The sequence below is a fragment of the Cavia porcellus genome, unplaced genomic scaffold, assembly GCF_034190915.1.
Source record: "Cavia porcellus strain 051 isolate PalLab524CR breed Dunkin Hartley unplaced genomic scaffold, mCavPor4.1 scaffold_1, whole genome shotgun sequence".
Classification (NCBI taxonomy): Eukaryota; Metazoa; Chordata; class Mammalia; order Rodentia; family Caviidae; genus Cavia; species Cavia porcellus.
In genome coordinates this window covers 90,195,204-90,217,837 of record NW_026947484.1, presented here as the reverse complement: position 1 = coordinate 90,217,837, position 22,634 = coordinate 90,195,204, and the positions used below count along the sequence as shown (strand labels likewise).

The window sequence follows — 22,634 nt, the reverse complement described above, 5'->3', positions numbered from 1 at the left end:
GAATGGATCAAGAAACAAAATCCAACCATATGCTGTTTACAGGAAACCCATCTAACCCAGAAGGATACTCACAGACTGAAAGTCAAAGGATGGAAAACAATTCTTCATGCAGCAGGAATCCAAAAAAAGGCAGGAGTAGCCATTCTGTTTGCAGACAACGTGAACTTTAAACCAACAATGACCATAAAGGATAAAGAAGGTCACTACATACTCATAAGGGGAAAACTCCAAGAGGAAGAGATAACTATCTTAAATATATACGCACCAAACTCCAGAGCGCCCAGTTATATAAAACAATTATTAACAGAAATGAAAACTCAAATTATCAGTAACACAATTGTAACGGGAGACCTTAATACGCCATTGACACCAAGGGACAGATCGACCAGACAGAAAATGAGTAAAGAAATAACAGAACTGAATCATACCTGTGAACAAATGGGTTTGATAGACATATACAGAATGTTCCACCCAACAACATCAGAATACACATTCTTCTCAGCAGTACATGGATCATTTTCTAAAATAGACCATATATTAGCTCATAGAACATATTTAACCAAGTGCAAAAGAGCTGAAATCATCCCTTGCATGTTATCGGATCACAGCGCTCTGAAATTAGAAATTAATGATAAAAGATACCGCAAAAATCCCACAAACACATGGAAACTGAATAACACACTCTTGAGTAATCAGTGGGTCACAGAAGAAATTAAAGAAGAAATCAAACAATACCTAAAAGAAAATGAAAATGCAGATACAACTTACCGGAATCTGTGGGATGCAATGAAAGCCGTCCTGAGAGGAAAATTTATTGCACTGAGTTCCCACATCAGGAAAACAGAACGAATACAAATAAATAACTTGATGCTACACCTCAAACAGCTAGAAAAAGAAGAGCAAGTCAAGCCCAAAGCCAAAAGAAGAGAGGAAATTATAAAAATCAGAGCAGAAATCAATGCAATAGAGACTAAGAAAACAATCCAAAGGATCAACAAATCAAAGAGTTGGTTCTTTGAAAGAATAAATAAAATCGATAAGCCCCTAGCCAACCTTATTAAAAAAAGGGAAGAAAAAGCTCAAATTCTTGCAATAAGAAATGAAAAAGGAGAAGTCACTACAGACCCAATAGAAATACAGAAGATCATCAACACCTATTTTGAAAACCTCTACTCTCAAAAGTTTGATAACACAGAAGAAATAGACAGTTTCTTAGAAGCATATGAAGTGCCAAAGCTAGATCAAGAGGATATAAAACTGTTGAATAACCCAATCTCGGTTACTGAAATTGAAAATGTAATTAAGTCCTTACCCACCAAGAAGAGCCCAGGCCCAGATGGATTCACTGCAGAATTCTACAAGAAATACAAAGAAGACCTAATGCCGACACTCCTCAAACTATTCAATGAAATTGAAAGGGAAGCAATCCTTCCTAAGTCATTCCTGGAAGCAAATATCACTCTAGTACCAAAACCTGAGAAAGACCCAACTAAAAAAGAGAACTATAGACCGATCTCCCTAATGAACACAGAGGCAAAAATCCTCAATAAAATATTGGCAAATAGGATCCAGCAAATCATCAAGAAGATTATACACCATGACCAAGTGGGATTCATCCCAGGAATGCAAGGATGGTTCAACATACGCAAATCAATAAATGTAATCCACCATATCAATAAAGCCAAAAATAAGAATCACATGATCATTTCTATAGATGCAGAAAAAGCCTTCGATAAGGTCCAACATTTATTCATGATAAAAACTCTACAGAAAATTGGAATAGATGGTCTTTACCTCAATATAATAAAGGCCATTTATGACAAACCAACAGCCAGCATCATACTAAATGGCCAAAAATTGAAAGCCTTTACTTTAAAATCAGGCACAAGACAAGGATATCCTTTATCACCACTCCTATTTAATATAGTACTGGAAGTACTAGCCAGAGCAATTAGGCAAGAAAGAGAAATAAAAGGGGTAAAGATAGGAAAAGAAGAAGTTAAGTTGTCATTGTTTGCAGATGACATGATACTCTACATAGAAGACCCCCTAAGCTCCATTGAAAGACTCTTAGATACAATAAATAAATTCAGTAATGTGGCTGGATACAAAATCAATACTCAGAAATCAATAGCATTCCTATACACAAACAACAAAACTACAGAGAGGGAAATAAGGGAAACTGGGCTATTCACATTAGCAAGCAAAAAAATGAAATATTTAGGAATTACTCTTACGAAAGAAGTGAAAGACTTATACAGTGAAAACTATATTACTCTGAAAAAGGAAATTGAAGATGATCTCAGAAAATGGAAAGACATCCCTTGCTCATGGATAGGAAGAACAAACATTGTGAAGATGGCCATTCTCCCAAAACTGTTACACAGATTCAATGCAATCCCAATAGAAATACCATCAACATACCTTATAGATCTAGAGAAATCACTCCTAAATTTCATCTGGAACCAGAAGAGACCTAGAATCGCAAAAGCAATTCTAAGCAGCAAAGACAAAGCAGGAGGCATCACAATCCCAGACTTGAAATTATACTACAAAGCAACAGTAGTAAAATCAACATGGTATTGGAATCAAAACAGAGCTGAAGATCAATGGAATAGATTAGAAGATACAACCACAACTACAAACACACTCAACCACCTTATCTTTGATAAAGGAGCCAAGCAGGTTCACTGGAAGAACGACAGTCTCTTTAATAAATGGTGCTGGAAAAACTGGCTCTCCATTTGCCGAAAACTAAAGCTAGACCCATGTCTATCACCATGTACTAAATTAAAATCTAAATGGGTCAAAGATCTGAATATTAAAACAGAAACGCTAAATCTATTGGAAGACAAATTGGGTAGAAACCTTGGAGACATAGGAGTAGGTAGAGAATTCATGAATAGGACTCAAACTGCACGGGAAATACTTCCCAGAATCAATAACTGGGACCACTTCTTATTAAAAAGTTTTTGCATGTCAAAAGAAATCTCCAGCATAGTGAAAATAAAACCCACAAACTGGGAAAAGATTTTAGTGAACTCTCTCTCAGACAAGGGACTCTTGTCTAAAACATATAAAGAATTAAAAAAACTCAGACCTCCAAAATTCAAAGATCCAATCCAAAAATGGGCATCTGAGATGAATACGCAATTCTCAGATGAAGAAATGCAAATGGCAAATAAATACATGAAAAAATGCTCATCATCATTGGTCATTAGAGAAATGCAAATTAAAACCACACTGAGATACCATCTCACTCCTGAAAGAATGGCCAGGATCAAGAAAACCAACAACAACAAATGCTGGAGAGGCTGTGGGGAAAAAGGAACTCTCCTGCACTGTTGGTGGGAGTGTAGACTGGTACAGCCTTTGTGGAGGTCTGTCTGGAGGTTTCTCAAAAAGTTGGGATTGGAAATCCCATTCATTCCAGCTATTCCACTTCTAGGCATATTCCCAGAAGAACTGAAAGCATCATACCACAGGGATATATGTGCACCTATGTTTATAGCAGCACAATTTGTAATCGCCAGATCTTGGAAACAACCCAAGTGTCCATCAACTGAGGAATGGATAAAAAAGTTGTGGTATTTCTATACAATGGAGTATTATTCAGCTATAAAGAAGGATCGCATTGAGATATTTATCAATAAATGGGCGCAGCTTGAGACCATACTCATAAGTGAAATAAATCAATCTCGCATGTATGAATACCGAATAGTTTCCCTAATGTAAGTAATGATTCAAATATATAAAAATATGTGATAATCATGATTCCCCATTATGTGGCCTTGAAGCCTTATAAAATTTTCACTTATTAATTAGAAAGGCTTTACTCTGGGCTTTTTGATATGGAAATATTTGAAGCTATAGTATATGAAGTTTTATCCAAATATTTTAAGGAAAAAGACAGACACTATGGTAACTACTATTCTTTAAAAAAATTATTTAGGTATTTCTTATGTTTATTTTAATTAAGGGAAAAACTTAAAAAATTAGGATATATAGTAGTAATTCTTTTTGATCTCCTATTAACTTGTTTTAAAGTCTTGTAATACTCCCAAGATCTTGTTTTGACTGATTAGACTCTGTTCCGTTCTGTGCGATAGTAGCAAGTTTGAAGGTATCGGCAACTAATTTGAAGGCAATAAGATTCACAAAGATGCCCATTGTGGTTTGACTATTGTCTCCTTTGGAAGTCCTGTAATGTTCACAATGCCTAAGTTTTATTGGTCTTGTTCTCCACTGTTTTGTCCGGCTTTATAATATCTAATGAGATGGACAATTCCTTTTAAGGAAACAAGGGACAACTTTGATAACCATTGTTGATAACCTTGTACTCTGTTCTACATCATGTGCTATGTCTATCCTTGGTTTTGACTTACAGCTCTGTTTTGCCATATTTGACTTTATTCTCTCCCCCCCAAAAAAGTAATAAGAACTAAGGAGTAATAAAATACAAAATGTGTAAATTTTGTTATAAAAAAGAGAGGGAGGGGAAAAAAAAGAGCTCTAACGGATATAACAGCAAGTGTGTTTAGGGATGTTAAATAGCTGACTATATTAATGTTTTTGGATCATTGAACACAGCTGTTTGCAGTCTCTCCGTTTGAATGTCTACTTTGTATTCTTTGATACTGTGATTTGAGCAACTATTTCCAAGATGATAGTATGTAATCTATTAACAGGTGATTTCTTACTGTTACGTTTTTTTTTTTTGTAGTTCTGTATTATGTGTAACCTTACACTGCTTTGTTTTGTTTTGTGTTTTTCTCTTTTTCCTCTTAAAAAAAAAAAAAAAAAGCAGTGGATCTCAAACTGTGATTTTTTTTTTGTTGGCTTTTTGAGACAGGCTCTCACCATGTAGTTAAGGCTGGATTTGAACTCACTAGAGAGCCCAGGCTGGCCTCGAACTCACAACAATCTTCTTGCTCAGCCTCACAAATGCTGGACTAACAGGTGTGTATGACCATGCCCAGGCTTATACTGTGGTTCTTAAATTAGCAGCAGCAGCAGCAGCAGCAGCAGCAGCAGCAGCAGCAGCAGCAGCAACAATAACAGCAAGTGGTATCCCACTCAGACCTACTTAATCAGAAACTGGGGTTGTGTAGGGGCCGGCAATTTGTGCTTTAACAAGTATTCCAGGAACCCACTCAAGTTGTAGAATCATTGCTCTACATAGAATTTAAGATAATTGTAATGTTCAGTACAAGCTAATAAAAGAATACAGATGTTGTATGTGTAAATCTTACAAAGAAAGTCTGTATTTGAGATCATTCTTCAGTTTATGTAGAAACTGCAGTCCAATCAAAAGTTATAAATGCTAGTGAAAGGGGAAAATTGTACAAGAGAAATCGTTCTTTTAAAAACTTTGTTCATTTGAAACTGCCTAGCTCTGTAACTGTTTCGAGGCTTTTAAGTTACTTTCTTGACCCCTGTAACCATAAGAGCATAACTGAACATATAGGATGCTTGATTGTACCATTGCATAAAGTTTCATAAACTGATGATCATTAATCTACCATTATAACCGATGATCTCACCTTGCCAGCTAATCAGAAGACCTGTCAGGCTGTTCAGTCTCCCCTTTGTACTTCCTTTATACCTCCCGCTTGTGCATCATATAAAACCACCAGAGATTGGGGCCTGATATTCTGGGAATGATCCCAATCTATACTCATCAACATAAATAAATCTGCCTCCAAATCCTGAATGTTATTTTGGTGTTTATGCTTGCTGTTTTATCTGATGTGTTGGCTGGGAAGACTGGCAAGCTGACCTCTTTAGTTACCAGCTGTGGCTCTTGTGGATATAGCAAGGACCTCTTCAGGTCCCAGTGGGAAGGCAAACCTTCAAGACTTCTAGAGTTCCCTCAGGATTCTGAAAGAGGATTCCAGGCTCCCCGCTCAAGTGACTCACATGGGACCCAAAAGGAAGAAGGATACAATCTGTCTGTCTGTCTATCTGCCTCCCTGCCTGATTCTGGTGATACTCCTGGGGGCACCCCAGTTGGTCAGTCTGTCAGTCCTGCTCAGTTTGAGTAGAAGAGCTTGATCAACTCTTGTTAGTGAAGGCCATTCTCAGGGGAAGAGGTTGGAATGCTAAATTTCTGAGTGCCTATTAAATGAATGTGTGAGTGAGTAGAATGGCCAACATAAGCAACAGACTGCTCTGTCTGTGTACCAAGACTGGGAAGCACTGATTTTGGTGGCCAATTGGGCTCTCATATGAGGTTCCATGGTGATCAACATATGGCATAATGGAGGTCTTGCATCCTCCTTACCTAAGTCATGCCTAAGTCCTTCCGAGGGATACAGCCAGGTGGGCATCTGAGTGGTGTCTTTTTGAGGAGCACTGATCCTTTATGTGTTGCACCATCATTCAAAGGTATACAACCTACACTGTATGGGAATTAATTGATTAAAATCCACTGTCTGACTGTAGGAAAAGGAGCTTTTATGGAGTTAAAAATAAAACCACACCACTCCCTTCATTTCAAAGAAGAAAAAGGAAAAAGAGGTCCATTCTTCCTGAGAATTCTGCCTTGACACCCTCATTGGCTACTTTACTCCCTGCTCCTGCTACTTCCAGCCAATTGAACTGGTTCAGATAGCCATTGCTTGCATTCAGCCACAGAGGCCCTCCTTCTGGAGTCTCCAGTGTACATGCCTATTTTTGTCAGATGATGTCACCTAATGACCACCCAAGATGACTGTCAACAATTCTTTCTGAGTTTTATATTTTGTTTTGTTTTTGGTACCAATTGATAACTCTGTATTTGCTAGATAACTGCTGTGCTGCTGGCCTGAGTTCCACATTTTGACTGAAGAAAAATTGGACTGTCAGCCCTGACAAATGAATTGTGCCCTGTTGGACCTTAATAGATAGAACAGTCTGAGCTCTATCAAATTGGGTCCCCAAGAGCCCTCAGTCATTGCAAAAGTATGGAGACAAACCTGTGACTTTCCTGGTAGACAATGGAACAGAACTCCTTGCCTTCAAAAGTTCCCTCTGTTGACCTAGAATAGCAAAGGAAATCTTGGGCAACACAGGTAAGGCATGAGGCATCATAGTCCCAGATTTAAAATTATACTATAAAGCTGCTACACTAGCAAAAAAACAGACCTAAAGAGCAATTGGACAGAAGATACAGACACAACTACAAATGTACTCAACCATATTATCTTGACAAAGGGGCAACCATGTTCACTGGAAGAAAGATAGACTCTTTAATAAGTGATATTCGAGAAATTGGCTGTCTACATGCTGAAGACCTAAACTCAACCCATATGTATCACCATGCACTGAACTAAAGTCAAAATGGATCAAAGATCTAAATATTAAGATAGAAACACTAAAGGTACTGAAGGACAAAGTAGGTAGAAATCTTGAGGAATTAGGGGTAGGCAAAGAGTTCATGAACAAAAAACAAACTGCATGGGAAATACTTCAAAGAATCAATAACTGGGATCTCATCTTATTAAAAAGATTATGCACATCAAAAGAAATCACCAACAGTGAAAAGAAAACCCATGGATTAGGAAAAGATTTTTGCCAACTGTCACTCTGACAAAGAACTTCTATCTAGAAGATATAAAGAACTGAAAAAAAAAAAATCAGGTCCCCCAAATTCAAAGACCCAATCCAAAAATGGGCAGCTGAGATGAATACACAATTCTCAGATGAAGAAATACAAATGGCAAATAAATATAAGAAAAAATATTCAACATCATTGGTTATTTAAGAAATGTACATTATCTTCCGGGAGAACATGGCGGACAGATAACAGCAACTATCGGCGGCTCTCTGAAAGACTCGGCTCAGAAGCCAGGAATGGTGCGGACTAAGGAGACATAAGCAGGTGGAGATATGCTCTGCTGACTCAGGAACGAACTGGGCTGAGAGAAGCCAACTTGGAATGCAGTCCTGGTGCTAAAACAGGAACAGAAAAGACTCGGTGTGGAGGCTGGAACCGCGCCATTGTAAGCCGCGATTTGGGTTTCCCGCCGCGCAGCGGCTGGCTGCCTCTACAGCGGCTCGGCAAGGGGAGAGACGTGCAGAAGCTCTGAGAACGGCAATCTGCGAACCGCAGGGAGGCGTGCACTGACTTATGGTGAGGTGAGTGAGAGAAACTGACACTCTACCACAGTTTGACTCCAGCAGAGGTCTTTCTGGGCCTGAGCAGTCCTGCGGGAGCAGGGCGCGGTGGCGACTCCAGCCACACATCCCCCTCTCGGGCGGGATTGGTGAAAAGTGCCTGGCCTGTGTGACACTGCCGGCGGACCTGGTAGACTGTCCCAACCCAGATCCCAGAGCCTGACGGTGGCCGGGAGGGGAGACGCGTAGGCTGCCTGGTCCATAACTCCCTGGTGCGCAGCGGTGAGCGGGAACACCTAACTGGCGCAATTCGATCAGGCTATGGCTGACTGGGAGAGAAGCTGGGCCTCTTATATAAGCTTGCATATATAAGGAACAGAGAAGAAGAGGCAGCATGGGAAGAGGCAGCAACAAGAAAGTCTCCTCGGCCCCCAATTCTGAGAAACAGGCAATAGCAGACACCGCACCAATACACATAAGGCACCATATAGAGAGCCTCATAGACCAATTCAGGAATGAAGTTATCAACGACCTGAAGCTAGAAGTATGCAGAATAGTTAGAGAAATGCTAAGCACCACCCAAGAAAAAACAGGTGATGGAATGGAAGAACAGAAAAAAAGGGGAGAATTGTTTGATGGAGAAAACAGAGAAAGCATAGAATACGTGAAGCAGGTTCAAAGGGACTACCAAGATACTAAGAAGTCTATCGAAGACTGGCATAACAGCTTGAAAGAAACTAAGGACAGACTATCTGAACTGGAGGGCAGACTTGTAATATGGGAGAATGAAATGAAAAACTTCTTAAAAATAACAAAGAAACAAACAGAAATAATACAAAGACAAGAAGATGATAAGAGGATCCATAACTTAAGGATTAAGAACATAAAAGAAGAAGTAGGGATGCAAACAAGTGAACTACAAAAGCTACTCACAGAAATAATCCAGGAGAATTTTCCTAATTTAGCAAAAGGTAAAGATACTCAGATGTATGAGGCATACAGGACCCCAGCTACCTACAACCCAAACAGAGCGACACCCAGGCATATAATAATAAAAATTCCAGAAATTCAATACAAGAACAGAATATTAAAAGCTGTAAGAGACAAGAAACAGACCACTTACAAGGGAACACCCATCAGAATTACAGCAGATTTCTCTGCACAAACCATCAAATCACGAAGAGCGTGGGGGGAAATAATTCAAGCATTGAAAGATAATAATCTCCAGCCAAGATTGAGATATCCTGCACAACTGTCCCTGGAAATTGATGGAAAAACAAGGTGCTTCCAGGATAAAGAGGAACTGGGGGAATTTGCAACCACCAATTCAACTCTACAGAGAGTATTGCAGGATATTCTAAAAAAAGAAAAATACAAAGAACCCAGAAATAGTGGCGGGGAGGCCACAACAAATGGAGCAGAGAACAAAATGAAGAAGACAAACTGACAGCTACTGACAGAAAAAGAGCTTAACAGAAATGAGGCAGAGAAGATTGGATGATAGGAACAGCTATTTTGGAGAAAATGACATCTTAATAGGTAATACTGATTTAGTATCATCTTGTTTTGAAGTCTCATCTAGCTTTTGTCCTTCTGTCTCCAATGGTCTAAATAGGCTGTATCTTATTGGATTTTATTATGTACGATAGTATAAGCAAAAACCTTTTAAAGACAAGGAGATTATACAGAAACCATTGTTCATTTTCTGTTAGTCGATTCTAAATACTCTGTAATGCTGTCATTCTCTTGAATGGTTTTACATTGTTTTGATATACTTAATGCTACAGTATACGAAGTTGTACTCAAGGATTTCAAAGAAAGAAACAATATGGTAACTACTTTTAGGTTAGGATTATCTGGTGGTGAAACACTATTCTGCTTAAATGGTTATGTTTTGATCTGCGCTGTTTCGTTGTTATGCCCTCTTTTATCTCAATCTCCACTCCATTATTTACTTTTTTATCTTTATCCTTTTAATTAAAGGAAAAAAATAGCAGGATATATTATAGTAACCCATTTTGACTTTTCATTACCTTGATTCAAAGCCCTGTATTACTCTCACCATCTGGTTTTTAACTGATGTTCCCCTATTCTGTTTTGCTGGATAGTATCAGGTTCGAAAGTTTAGGCATCAGCTGTGAAGATAATGAGATTCATTATGACGCCCATTCTTGTTGACTTTTAGCTACTTTTGAAGACCTACAATGTCTCCAATGTTTTGGTTTTGTCGGTTTTATTCTTTACTGTTTTGTTCAATTGTATTATAACTAATGATATAGGCAATTCTATTAGAGATAGCGGGAGACATTATGGTAACCATTGTTGATCACCTGTATTATGTTTTTACATTAACTATTATGTCCACCCTTTTGACTTGACCGATTCTGTTCTGTTATGTCACATTTGGTTTTACTCTCTTCCAAAAAAGTAATAAGAACCGTGGGAGCAATGAAATCCAAAATGTGTAATAGTCATGGTACAAAAGAGAGGAAAAGAAAGTACTCTAAACTATATAACTGCATGTATATTTAAGTGTATAAGATAGAAAATGATATCACAGAGTTTTATTGGATCAATGAACAGAACTGTTTGCAGTATCATTGATGGAATGTCCACTTTACAAGCTTTAATTTTGTGACTTGAACAATTATTTCTAAGATGACAATATGTAATCCATTAACTAGTGATTTCCTACTGTTCATTTTTTTTCTGTAAATCTGTATAACTTGTACCCTTTCCCTGATTTTTTTTCTTTTCTCCTTAAATAAAATTAAAAAAAAAAAAGAAATGTACATTAAAACAACACTGACCTATCATCTCACTCTAGAAAGAATGGTTAACATCAAGAAATCAACCAATAACAAATACTGGAGGGGCTGTGGGGGAAAAAGGAACTCTTTTCTGCTGTTGATGGGAGTGTAGACTGGTACAACCACTGTGAAATTAGTGTGGAGATTTTTCAGAAAACTAGGATTAGAGACTCTGTATGACTCAGCTATTCCCCTTATGGGTATTTTCCCAGAAGAATTGAAAGCATCATACCATAGTAATATATGTGCATCCATGTTTATAGCAGCACAATTTGTAATAGCCAGATCTTGGAAACAATCCAAATACCCATCAACTGAGGAAAGGGTAAAACAGATGTGGTATTTTTATACACTTGAATACTATTCAACCATAAATGAAGATAATCTCAAGGCTTTTATAGGTAAATGGATACAACTAGAAACCATATTTATAAATGAAATAAATCAAACTTGCATGTAAACACTGTATTGTCTCACTAGTGTAAGAAAGTGAAAGAGTAAATAAGATCCAAAAATTATACTAGAAATAGTAAAAGCAAGGAAACTGTTCAAAGGGCAATTATATTGTTTAATTAGTTTGGCATGCCTGTATTTAGTAACCTGATCAACTATTTTGAAGATAACAATATGCAATATAACAACCAATGTTAACTTCCTATCATCTTAGTTTGAAATTCTATATCACTATTGATTTTTTTGTTGTTTTGCTATTATTGTTGTTGCTTCTTTGTTTGCTTTATGATTTTTGTTTTTCTCTTTAAAACAAAACAGCAAAAACCAAACAAACAAAAAACCAAACAACAAAAACCAAAATTTCACTCTGTAAAAAAGTTACCATTACTGGGGTAACTAGTATTTTTGTCTCTTGTTCCTTCTGCCAGATGCACACTTGCAGCCTGGGAGGACAAGCCAGTCAGCTTCCCTTTCATTTAACCCTGCACTTTCAACTTTGACTGTTCCTCAAGAACAAGATGATGTCTCATCAGCCTGAGACACATAACCACAATCCTGAAGTTCTACAAACTCTCCTTCCATACTTGATATTGACTCTGACTGTATTCCAAGAAAAGGGACTAAAGATTCATCTTCAGGCCTGGCCATCAACCATACCACCTTATCACAAAGCCCTGTTACTATCAGATGTCACCATAAACATAATCAGACATGCAGCCATACCTCAGCCTGATAGACTATTAATCACCTTCGGCAAGATCTCCACGCCATCAACAATGCAGCCATCACCTTAAACTCTGCAGCTGCTGACCCATACACATTGTTTGGATTTCTTTAGACATAAAAGACACCTTCCTCTACTTGCAAGTTGCTCCCATAAGCTCCTTCAACTGGGACAATCCTGAGCTAAAAGTCCAGCTCATTTGGACTCAATTGCCATAGAGGTTAAAATCTCTCGCACCATGGCTCTGCAACTGTGTCATCAAAACAAACTTCAGGGCCATTTGAGAGGCTCTCAGATTCAGTATAAGCTAGAAAAGCTTTATCCTGTCCTGCCCAAGGACCCTGAGTCCAATCTGCCTCCTCCTCACATTCATCACACCTGAACTGCTCAGTCAGCCACGATGCCACCACTGCCAATTCTGTCTCCTTTACCACAGCCTCCTGTGCTATCGTCAGCAACTCTTTCTGACTCTGTTAAATACTGAAGAAAGCTGCCATATTGTATATGCCTGGTTGAAGTTAAAAGTCTCCACCACTATAGTTGATCCTGATGCTTGGGTGAACACAGTTCTCCCCTGAGCATGTCCAAGCTGGGACTGTAATGCAGCAGAGGGCCATGGAGCCTTAGGTCAGTACTGCACTACTCCCCTGGCAGACCTTGAAGAGAGAGGCAAAAAGCCAATAAACATGTAAAGTTACTGAAGTTACTCACTGGGGCCCTCACTGAAAAGAAATTCTGCCAAAGCAGATCCTGTGATGGATACTTTACAAATACGAAATCCTGTACATGCTTGAGTGCCCTATACCCCTCCTGGAGTGTGACCAATTCCCCACACACTCAGGTCCACTCTCCCATACTTGGTATTGACTCTGACTGTACCCCAAGAAGAAGAATACTGCCTACATGAGCCCGAGATGCTTGATAATTATAATCCTGAAATTTTGAGAGACTGGTGACCAGAATTATGGACAAAGACTCAGCTCCAGGGTTTGCTATCAATCATGCCTCTTTGATGATCAAGCTGTCTCCTGAGGCAGCCCACACCTGCATCAAACAGTACACCTCTCTTGCGTATAAAGATGGTTCCAGATCTCCAAGCACCCAACACCAGTGCAATTGCCCTCTGTACACATTCCTCAGTCTTTTGCCACCCACAGTCTGCTGGTATACCTGCCTGAACCTAAGAATGCTCTCTTCTGCATTCAATTGGTTCCTCTACAAGTTTCAGAAATTCAGCCTTACATCTGCTGAAAAATTTACTTGGACACTCCTCCGAGGCTCACTCTGAAGAGACAATGCATGCGGACCAGTCCACACACAGCGGAAGCCTGAGGACATCACTTACAAGACTGTGCCATACCTAATCCTCTTGATTTTTGTCTTTCCAGGCTGCTTATCTCAGGCCTTGTCTTCTAGCCCCCTTATTAGCTGTGGTTTTTGTTAAGTGACCCAGATTCCATTTAACGCCAGTTGTTGCTTCCCCTCTGCCTGCTAGCTGTGGGTTTTTTTTCCCCCTAAACTCTGTGGACAGTGTTGCCCTAGAGGGTTATAAGGCTCTTTTCCTTACTCTTTATATGGTTTTGTTAGTCGAACTTATTTTATTTTTTTTACTTACTTTCACACTTGTTATTTTATACTGTCTTCCTCATCTAAAAAGCCCAGGGCTATGAGTTATAAGTAGAAAATATTTGTTGTTACTAATTTGCTGACATTTAATGTTGAGGTCTGGGTTCTGGCTCTAATTTAACCATGGAAATTCACCTGGTAAAAACTAACAACAGGATGTAATTCAGTCCAGAGTCTGGAATGGACAAGGCCTAGTAATTCTTGGATTTGATCAGCTTTAGATAAAAACAAAAACAAAAACAAAAACAAAAACAAAACAAAACAAAACAAAACAGCCCCAGCATTGAAAAACGTTTTTCTGAGTAATGACAAGAGAAGGAAATGAAAGGGAAAAACTGTACAAGAGTTGTTGTTCTCTTTAAATTGTTCTTTTGAAACTGCCAAGCTCTGTAATTGTTTTATGGCTGTGTAATTACTTTCTTGACCCCTGTAACCACCAGAACACAACTGAATATGCAGGATGCCCGATTGTACTAATGTATCAAGTTTCATTAACTAGTGATCACTAGTCTACCCTTGTAACTGATGATCTCACCCTGCTAGCTAATCAGAAGAATTTCCAGGCTGTTCTGTTTCACCTTTGAACCTCTTTTATACCTCCTGCTTGTGCATCATAGAAAAGCCCTAGACCACCAGAGATCAGGGCCTGATATTCTGGGAACGATCTAGATCAGTGCCTGTCAGTGTAAATAAATCTGCCTCCAAATCCTGGATATCGTTTCATTGTTTCTGTTTGCTGTAGTACTAGGCCTACAAGAAACAAATGCAAGTTGAACTGTTAAAGGTGACAAAACTATGCAAAAAAAAAAAACCTATGAAAATATCGTTTAAAGAAGATGTTAGTATCCTTTGGGATCTTGAGAATACTTGGTTATGTGAGATGATAACTGATCTGGCAACAGGAAAGGAAAGAGGTCAGAAATGAAGGCATAATAGAGCTATAGAAAGAAGACTTAGGGGGCTGGGGATTTAGCTCAGCAGCATAAGCACCTGCCTTGCAGGCAGGCAGTCGTGAATTTGATCCCCGATACCGATAAAAAAGAAAAAGACAAAAAAAAAAAAAAAGACTTGGACTGTGCAGTTGCACAACTGCTCTAAGTCAGTTCCTTGTTCTGTTCTACTACTGATCAGAAATTCTTAAATGATTCTGCAGGAATGAGGAGGGAGTTTATGAGATATTCATCCAATAACACTTCAAATCTTCAAATGAGATATACATTGAGATTTAGGTTTGTTTGCACATCACAACAACAAAGAACCCTCAGTATAACAATGCCTTAAATAAGATAGTTTGATGAACGAAATAGAAATCTGAAGGTTGGTAATTTAAAGACTTGGGTGACAGTTCAAGAATTATTAGGACCTTTTAACTCTTGTTTTTGTTCAAGTACTCTAGATTATGGTTTTCCATTCTCAAGGTATCTCGTCATGGTCCAGGGGGGTTGCAACAGTTCCAACCATCACAATTATTTTAGCTTATGGGGAGTAGGAGTGGCAGCAGGGTATCAGAGCAAAAGAACACATGCCACAGCTGGGTCCCTTCAAATAGTCTTCCTGGAAGTCATGTACAATACAATATATTCTACTGGCTTGCAATTGGTTATATTGACTTTTATTAATTGTAAAGGAGCCCTTGGCAACAAACAGCCCTTCTGCTGGGCACTGTGCTATGCTATATAAAATTAGGGTTTCTTACTAATGGAGTAAGGGGGAGAATGAACAGCAGGATCACAGAGTTCCTGTGTTACTTACTTGGTTTCCTCAGACATGTTCTTGCTATGTGCTCAGGCTGGCCTTGAACCTTGCCAAGGAGCCCTAGGCTGGCTGGCCAGGTGGTGCAGGCCTGTAATCCCAGGTTCTGGAGGCTGAAGGAGGATTTTGAAGAGTTCGAGACCAGACTGGGTAACATAGTGAATTCAAGGGCAGCCTGAACTATAAAGCGTCTGTATAGTCAATTGCACAATTCAACTTGTATTTGTTTCTTGTAGGCCTAGTGCAACGGCAAGCAGAAACACTGAAACACCACCCAGGATTTGGAGGCAGATTTACTTACGATGACAGGCACTGATTAAGATCATTCTCAGAATATCAGGCCCTAATCTCTGGTGGTCTAGGGCTTTTCTATGATGTACAAGCAGGAGGTATAAAGGAGGCTCAAAGGTGGGCAGGTTGGACTGGAGACAGCAGGGATGTAGCAGAGTGAGACAGAAAGGGAGGGCTATGTTCTATCCACGAACATCTGAAGAGACAGAATAACAAAACATATGGGAAGGAAGTTACTAACAAGATAATTGGTGAGATATTAATTTAGGAACCAATGAACTTTAAAAAATGGCACTAAGTATGAGTAATAGAGAGTGAATCTGGACCTAGACAGGAAATCTAGGCTTAAAGAGCAAGCATAAACAGAAGTGGGGTGATGGTGAGGGATGACAGAGACTATCGGGTACCAGAATTAAACAACTTCTATGTCTCTTATAGTACCGTATCTCTGGCTTGTTGCATCCAAGGAATGTCAGTAAGTTTTAAAGAACAGATATACCTGAAGAGGTGGCTGAGTACTTGATTAGCATGCCCGCTGTCAAAAGTGCTGTTGGATCCCCAGCACTTTTGAGATATAATTACATAATCATAAAAAATCACCCACGGTAAATGCATAATTCAATGCTTTTCTTTATAAATTCAGGGAATTGTGTAGCTGTCACCACAGTATTACTCATTTTTTTCATTTTGTTTTTGGGGTGGAAACAACTTTATCTTTGTTGTACAAAGGTACATGTGACTCAGCAAAATCCTATAGCACCTACCAAGGCTGCAAAGGTGACTCACTGAAAATGAGCAGGAAACTGGTCTACCAAATGCCTGGGGAGAAAGGCGGGTAGCTGGAGCCAGGATCGGTGGCTGCCAGCCAGGCACCACAGCTGGACTGCTGGGATTCAGCTTCTGTCACCCCTGCTTACTTCACAGCAGTGCAACCTCAGGAAAGTTTTTAAACTCTCTGCTTTAGTTTACTCATCTGTGAGATAAAAGTGCCACAGTGCATGTGGTTATGAAAACTAAATTAGATGATTTATGTAAGGGTTCTCATAGTCCTGGCATATGGCAAATACTCCATTAAAATCATGTAGCCGTTTTCACTTTTATTGGATGATTGTTAGAAAATATTTCCTAAACCAAACACTAAAGATGACATAATTCTATGGTTCATTTCACGTCAAATTCTAGAATAGGGGTTGGAGGTTTAGCTCAGCGGCATAAGCACCTGCCTTGCAAGCAGGCAGTCGTGAGTTCGATCCCGGTACAGATAAAAAGGAAAAAGACAAAAAAAACAAAAAAAACAAAACAAAAAAAAAAAATTCTAGAATAGGGAAAACATCAGTCAAGCATTTCTGGATTGTAGTAACCCAGAACAAGCGCACAGCTCCACTTAGTAAAAATAGAGATATAGACCCTGGGCCTGATTTCACATTCCGTGGCTTCAGGTCTGGCTTGGTTCACTGGGTGTGGGCCTTCTGGAATTTAACTAGCTCTGCCAGTACCCCAGCTTCCCTCATCTGTAAAATGAAACTATCAGTAGCTCTTCCTACACCTGGTGGTGGTGTGAATATTGAATGAGGTACTGAATGTGGCTAGTCCCGAGTCCAGGGAACTTTCTGTTTTGTAAATATTTGTTATATAATTACACACTTATACTCGGTCAACTTCATTATATGGAAAATAAAGCAGCTCTCCTATGAGTTCTATAGTTTTGTCTTTTGATAGTAATTTCACATGTCAGAAGCAGTAAACACTTTCTAAATACAAACAAAAATATTTGTTGACTGTCTGCGATGTTCAAGGCAGTGTTCAGGTAGAAAGATAGTATCCCTGCCCTCGTGGAGCTATTCGAGCACGAGTAATGCACACGTTTGGAATTACAAAGTGGGCAGGGGTGCAACAGGGAGAGTACAGTGAGCCGCGAAGAGGAGCTCTAAATTATATAACTTCCGTAGTTTTTCTTCTTCAAACCTACACAGAAGCAGAGGTCCTGTACCTAAGGAGGATGCTCTCAGTCTAGTATCTGGGCAGGTGGTGATGACCAGTGACCCAAGGCTGTCCTCTATCCACGCCATCTGAGAGACGCAGTGCTGACTGGATTAGGCTCACACACTGACAGCGTGACGAAGAGCAGATGGAAGCTTCCGCACGCCTCAGAGTGAGGATCTGACCTTGGCCGGCAGCTTGGGAGCGGGCAGCCTTCCGGGAACTACCGACCGCTGTACCCTTGGGACTCCCGGGACTCGGGAGCCAGACGCCGGGAGACAGTCAGACGAGTCCGCCCACACAGTGCGTGGGCCGGGGCCGCAGCGCTTCTGGAAGCTGATTGGCTGGGCCGACGGGCCGCCTCGGGGGGCGGGGCGAAGCAGGGGCGGGGCGATGCCGGCGGGGCGGAGCCTGCAGCGGGGAGTCCGCGGGGGAAAAATGGGTGCTCCGCGGGTCCGCCGACGCCGGGGGCGTGGAAAGCGCTCTCTCCGCCGTGCACCGGCCCCGCCCGGGCCCCGACGGGCGCGCGGGGCGGGCCCCTTCCTCCCTCGCTTTGCTGCGCTGAGCAGAAGGAGTCGCTTCCAAGTTTCCTGTGTGATTTTGGGGGCGGCGGCGGGCTGAGGAGGAACATGGCGTTCGTAAGCAGCCAGGTGGACCTGGAAGCGGACGAGGTACGGCCCGGGAGCCAGACCGGGCGCCGGGAGCCAGGGCCGCGGGAGCCGAGGCCCCGCCCTCTTGCCCCCCGCCCGGTCCCACTGGCTGGCGCGCGGGGAGGGAGCCCGGGAGGGGACCCGGGGCCGTCTGGGCTCCGTGCAATGGTTCTGGACGAGGGAACATCGCCTTCTATGGGAATTTCGTGGTGGCAGAGCCGCAGGGCGTACAGGGGGGCCGCAGGGGAGCAGGGTACCGGGTAGGGGTCGCCCCGGGCCAGGGGGCCGTCGCCCAGGAGCAGGGGGTTTCGGGGTCTCAGCTTTCGTTGGCCTCTTCCTGCTGCCCGAGCGCTCGCGGCCGGCTCCGGACCTGTTGATTTACTGACGGTTCCTTTCCGCGCTTGGCAGCTCAGGATGGAGCGCTGTCTTTGCACTTGAAGTTGAGGTTGAGGCGCCAGCCGCGACCTGAGCAACTGCGACAGCCGCGGCTGCTGCTTCTGCCATTTTACCTGACTTGAATTGTACAGGTCGCTGCTTGGAGAAGACTTTGGTTTCAAGTGATGCAACTGTGGATGATGTGGAGGAGGCCGGTTAGGGTTTCTATTCATCTTTTTAATGCTAGGAAGCTCCCTTATACGACGATTGAATTACGGCTCCCTTACACGACCGGCAGAGAATAATGTCCTTTGCAGCAAGAACTCCAAGACCATAGATCAGTGAACTAGAGCTTGCTCAGATGCATCCCTGTATTGTCGAAACTTTTAAACTGCACATAAAGGCAAACGATGAAATAGCATGTTTGCTGCTGTTTTCTTTCATCTGTGACAATTTTTATTTGTAGCTGTAGGCTCTCTTTTGGTATGACCTGGGGCCAGCTGTTTTCCTTTGTTCTGTCAGTGTTAGTTCGTCCCTATAATCAAGGTAATAACCCTTTCCCACTGCTTTATACATTCACCTCCTTCCTCAAAGTTTTATAGCTCCCCGTTGTATGATAAGTATTAAAAGATCCGTTCCTCCTTGCATGCAAGGCTCTCTACCATCGGTGTGAGAACAGTCTTACATTCTAGGCTTGTCTCCAACTGCTTCCTTATAGATACCTATTTATTTGATCATAGGATTAAACTAATATTTATAAACCAGACAGAGTGATTTGTAAATGTGAAGTGAAATTTCTAAATCCAGATTCTACTTGTTGAAAAATTTATTATGCCTGGGGCTGGACTAGGGCACTGTTGAGGAGATGCTATTACTCCTATTGGTACAATAGGTATAAAGTGGGGCTTTTATGTAGTCACTCTAGTGACAGGCCTTATCTTTAGGAGGAACTGAGCTTTGAGATGTATTTGCTGATGAGAAAGCCTGTACCTCTGTGGGGTAGTTAGGTTTCAGAGGAGCAGATAGCCTGGTGCAAAGCAACTTTGTAAATACATAATTTTTTTTGTAGTTTTTGTTTTTTTGTCTTTTTTCCTTTTTATCGGTACCAGGGATCGAACTCACGACCGCCTGCTTGCAAGGCAGGCACTTATGCCGCTGAGCTAAATCCAATTGTCGAAAGAATGGAAAACCTCAGAAGAGAAGATGTTGTTTGATAACTTCTTGGTTTTTGCCATGTCGTATATTCACTAGCACTTAGACCCCTATTATATGTTAGGTAGGATGCCAGTCACAGGAGGTGAGCAAAGTATAGATCTTTATGAGTGCCTTCTCCATTCATGGAGCACCATTATCTGTTGGTATAAATCGAGGAGGAAGGCATTTATTGAACATTTGTTCTGTGTGTGAATTTGGTAGGTTCTTTTAGAAAGATAAGACAGTTTTGACTATGGTTTATAGTCTGTGTAGGGTGATATGTCTTATGAACAGGAACTCTAGAAAATAGCTCAAAGGATGATTAGGGTTAGGGTTGGAGCTCATGGAAGATGTGCAGAATGTATGCAAGATCAGTAATAAGTCTGTAACAAATACTACATGGTTAAGGTTGGGAGACATTCTTGTCAGTTTTTTGACCTTAAAATTGTATCTCAGAATGGTACTAGTATGGTAATTAGTGTAGTAATATCCTCATGAGCTCATTGATGGCTTTGTGGATGTTGCTTATGTTTGGCCCTCAGTGCTTTCCTATGTGTAACTTGAGACTTGGAGATTGAGTGAAATAGTCTATATTTTACTGTTTTTTTAAAATTAGTAACTTATTTTATTTTATTTCTTTTTAAATTTTATTTAAAAGGAAAAAGAGAAAAAACAAAACAAAACAAAGCGGTGTAAGGATACAAGTAATACAGAACTACAAAAAAAAAAAAAAAAAAAAAGTAAGAAATCACCAGTTAATAGATTACACATTATCATCTTAGAGATAGTAGTAACAACTTATTTTAGCACTCAATGCTTATGCCAAGTGCTGAAAAGAGGTAATGTATCTTACTTGTATCTAAACTCATGAAACAAGTTAACCACTAAAATTAACTTTTTATTTATTTTTATGATGCTAGAGATCAGTCCAAGGACTTCAGTTATAATAGGCAAGCACTCTACTCTCAGCCTCTATAAATAATTTAAAAACTTTTCTTGGCTGGGCGAAGTGGCACACACCTATAATCCCAGCACTCAGAAGGCTGAGGCGGGAGCATCATCATGAGTTCAAGGCCAGCCTGGACAACATAGTGAGACCCTGTCTCAGAAAAAACCAAACAAACAAACACCCCAAAACTGGTTTCTTTTTTCTGGGCAAATAAATTTTAAATGTTTTGAAGAATTTGGTTATACCGTTGTTATATAGTTATATAAATTAGTGATTTATATGCATAGTTTAATTTATTATATTTTAAATTAAGAGTTACTCAGTAACAGGTGGCAGGTGTGGCAAGGGCTGTTGAGTCAGCTCATGTAGCAGTTGACAAGGACTGAAGTAGAGTAAAGGCTGTGGGGTTGCAGAGGAGAGGCTAGATTTGCACTTCTCAGTGAGGATGTGGAGAAGGATATGGCTTGATGGCTTGTTTCCTGGTTTGAGGGTTAGTGGTACAGGAAGGGAAGGAGAAACTGATAATTCTGGGTTCTTGTGTAACCACAGGTTACGTGGTAGTGATGTCAGCTAAGGAGATGGAAGAGGGTTAATCCTATTCCCTTTGGATGGGTAATGAGGACAGGGAAGACCAGAATAACCCCTGTAGCTCACTGAGAGGTTTCTTATTGAGGCAGCATGGGCTGTTGGTAACGGTAAAGCGAGGAAGGGTATTTGTAAATTGGTAGTGCAAGCTAGTAGAGGAAAACAGCATCAGTTTACAATGAGCTCCTCTCCAGCTCAGGAGTTAAAAAACAGTCAAACGACCAGTCTTGAATTTCTTTTGAAATTGTATTTCTTTTCGTCTGTCTGTCTGTCTCTTTCTGTCTTTTGTAGTATGGTGGTTTGGACTCAGGTTTTTGCACTGAGCAATGTTTCAAGCCTTTTTAAAATTTTGAGACAGGTTTTTATTATGCTGTGATGTTGCCATTCTTCTGCCTGAACCTCCCAGAATGCTGTGTTATAGCCATGTGCCAGATGCCTGTCTCCCATCTATTCTTTGGATATTATTTTCTCAGCAGAACTTTCACTCATGTTTTCCTTCACCCTTCTTCCTCTTCTTTTTTTGAGACAAGGTCTTGCTGTGTAGTACAGGCTGGTCTTGGACCTCACTCGCCTCTCCTCTTTTTGTACCCAGATATCTCCTTTCTTTTTTTGAAGTTGGGTAGAGTATTAGGCTTCTGTAGACAACTATCAGGTCAGTGGTAGCTGTCTACCTTCATGTGCTAGTTGCTGGCCATGGGTGCTATTACTAATTACAGCATGAATCTTGACACTGAGGGCTCTGAGGCTCATGCTTTCCCTCTAGCCATCTGTGACAGCAGCCCCCATTAACCTGCACTACCAGTGTTCTAGCACCTTGTCTTGACTTTGCCAGATCTGAACCCTCATATACCAGAGACCCATACTCCAGGTAATAAAGAAACGCTCAGTGAGCCACTGGGGTTATCTCAGGTAGTCTTTGTACCTGTGAGGCTTTCAGGGATGGGAGGGGGCTTTCTTCCTTCCAGCTGTCTGTTGTTCCCTTGCTGTTAGAACTTTTCAGTTTTACCCTGTGTTCCCTCCTGATGCATCACCCAGGGTCACTGAGGCTAGGTGGCCACATTGATGAAGTCATCACAACTCTCTAAAGGGACTGCTGAAGCATGAAATGGCTATACATTCATAATGGCATCATACATCCTAAGCTGTTT

General features: G+C 40.7%; 1 protein-coding gene across 2 annotated transcripts in view; it reads left to right on the top strand.

The window, feature by feature from the left end:
* Positions 1-18,157: 18,157 nt before the first annotated feature.
* Positions 18,158-22,634, top strand: part of Ttc39b (tetratricopeptide repeat domain 39B) — a 124,357-nt gene continuing 119,880 nt past the window's right edge. For both annotated transcript variants that reach the window (XM_013155089.2, XM_003472248.5), the window contains exon 1: positions 18,158-18,404. Coding sequence is in view for 1 of the 2 variants with exons in the window: in XM_003472248.5 (XP_003472296.4) it covers positions 18,363-18,404 (42 nt within the window). In the remaining variant the exon portion in view is untranslated. The remainder of the gene's footprint in view (positions 18,405-22,634) is intronic.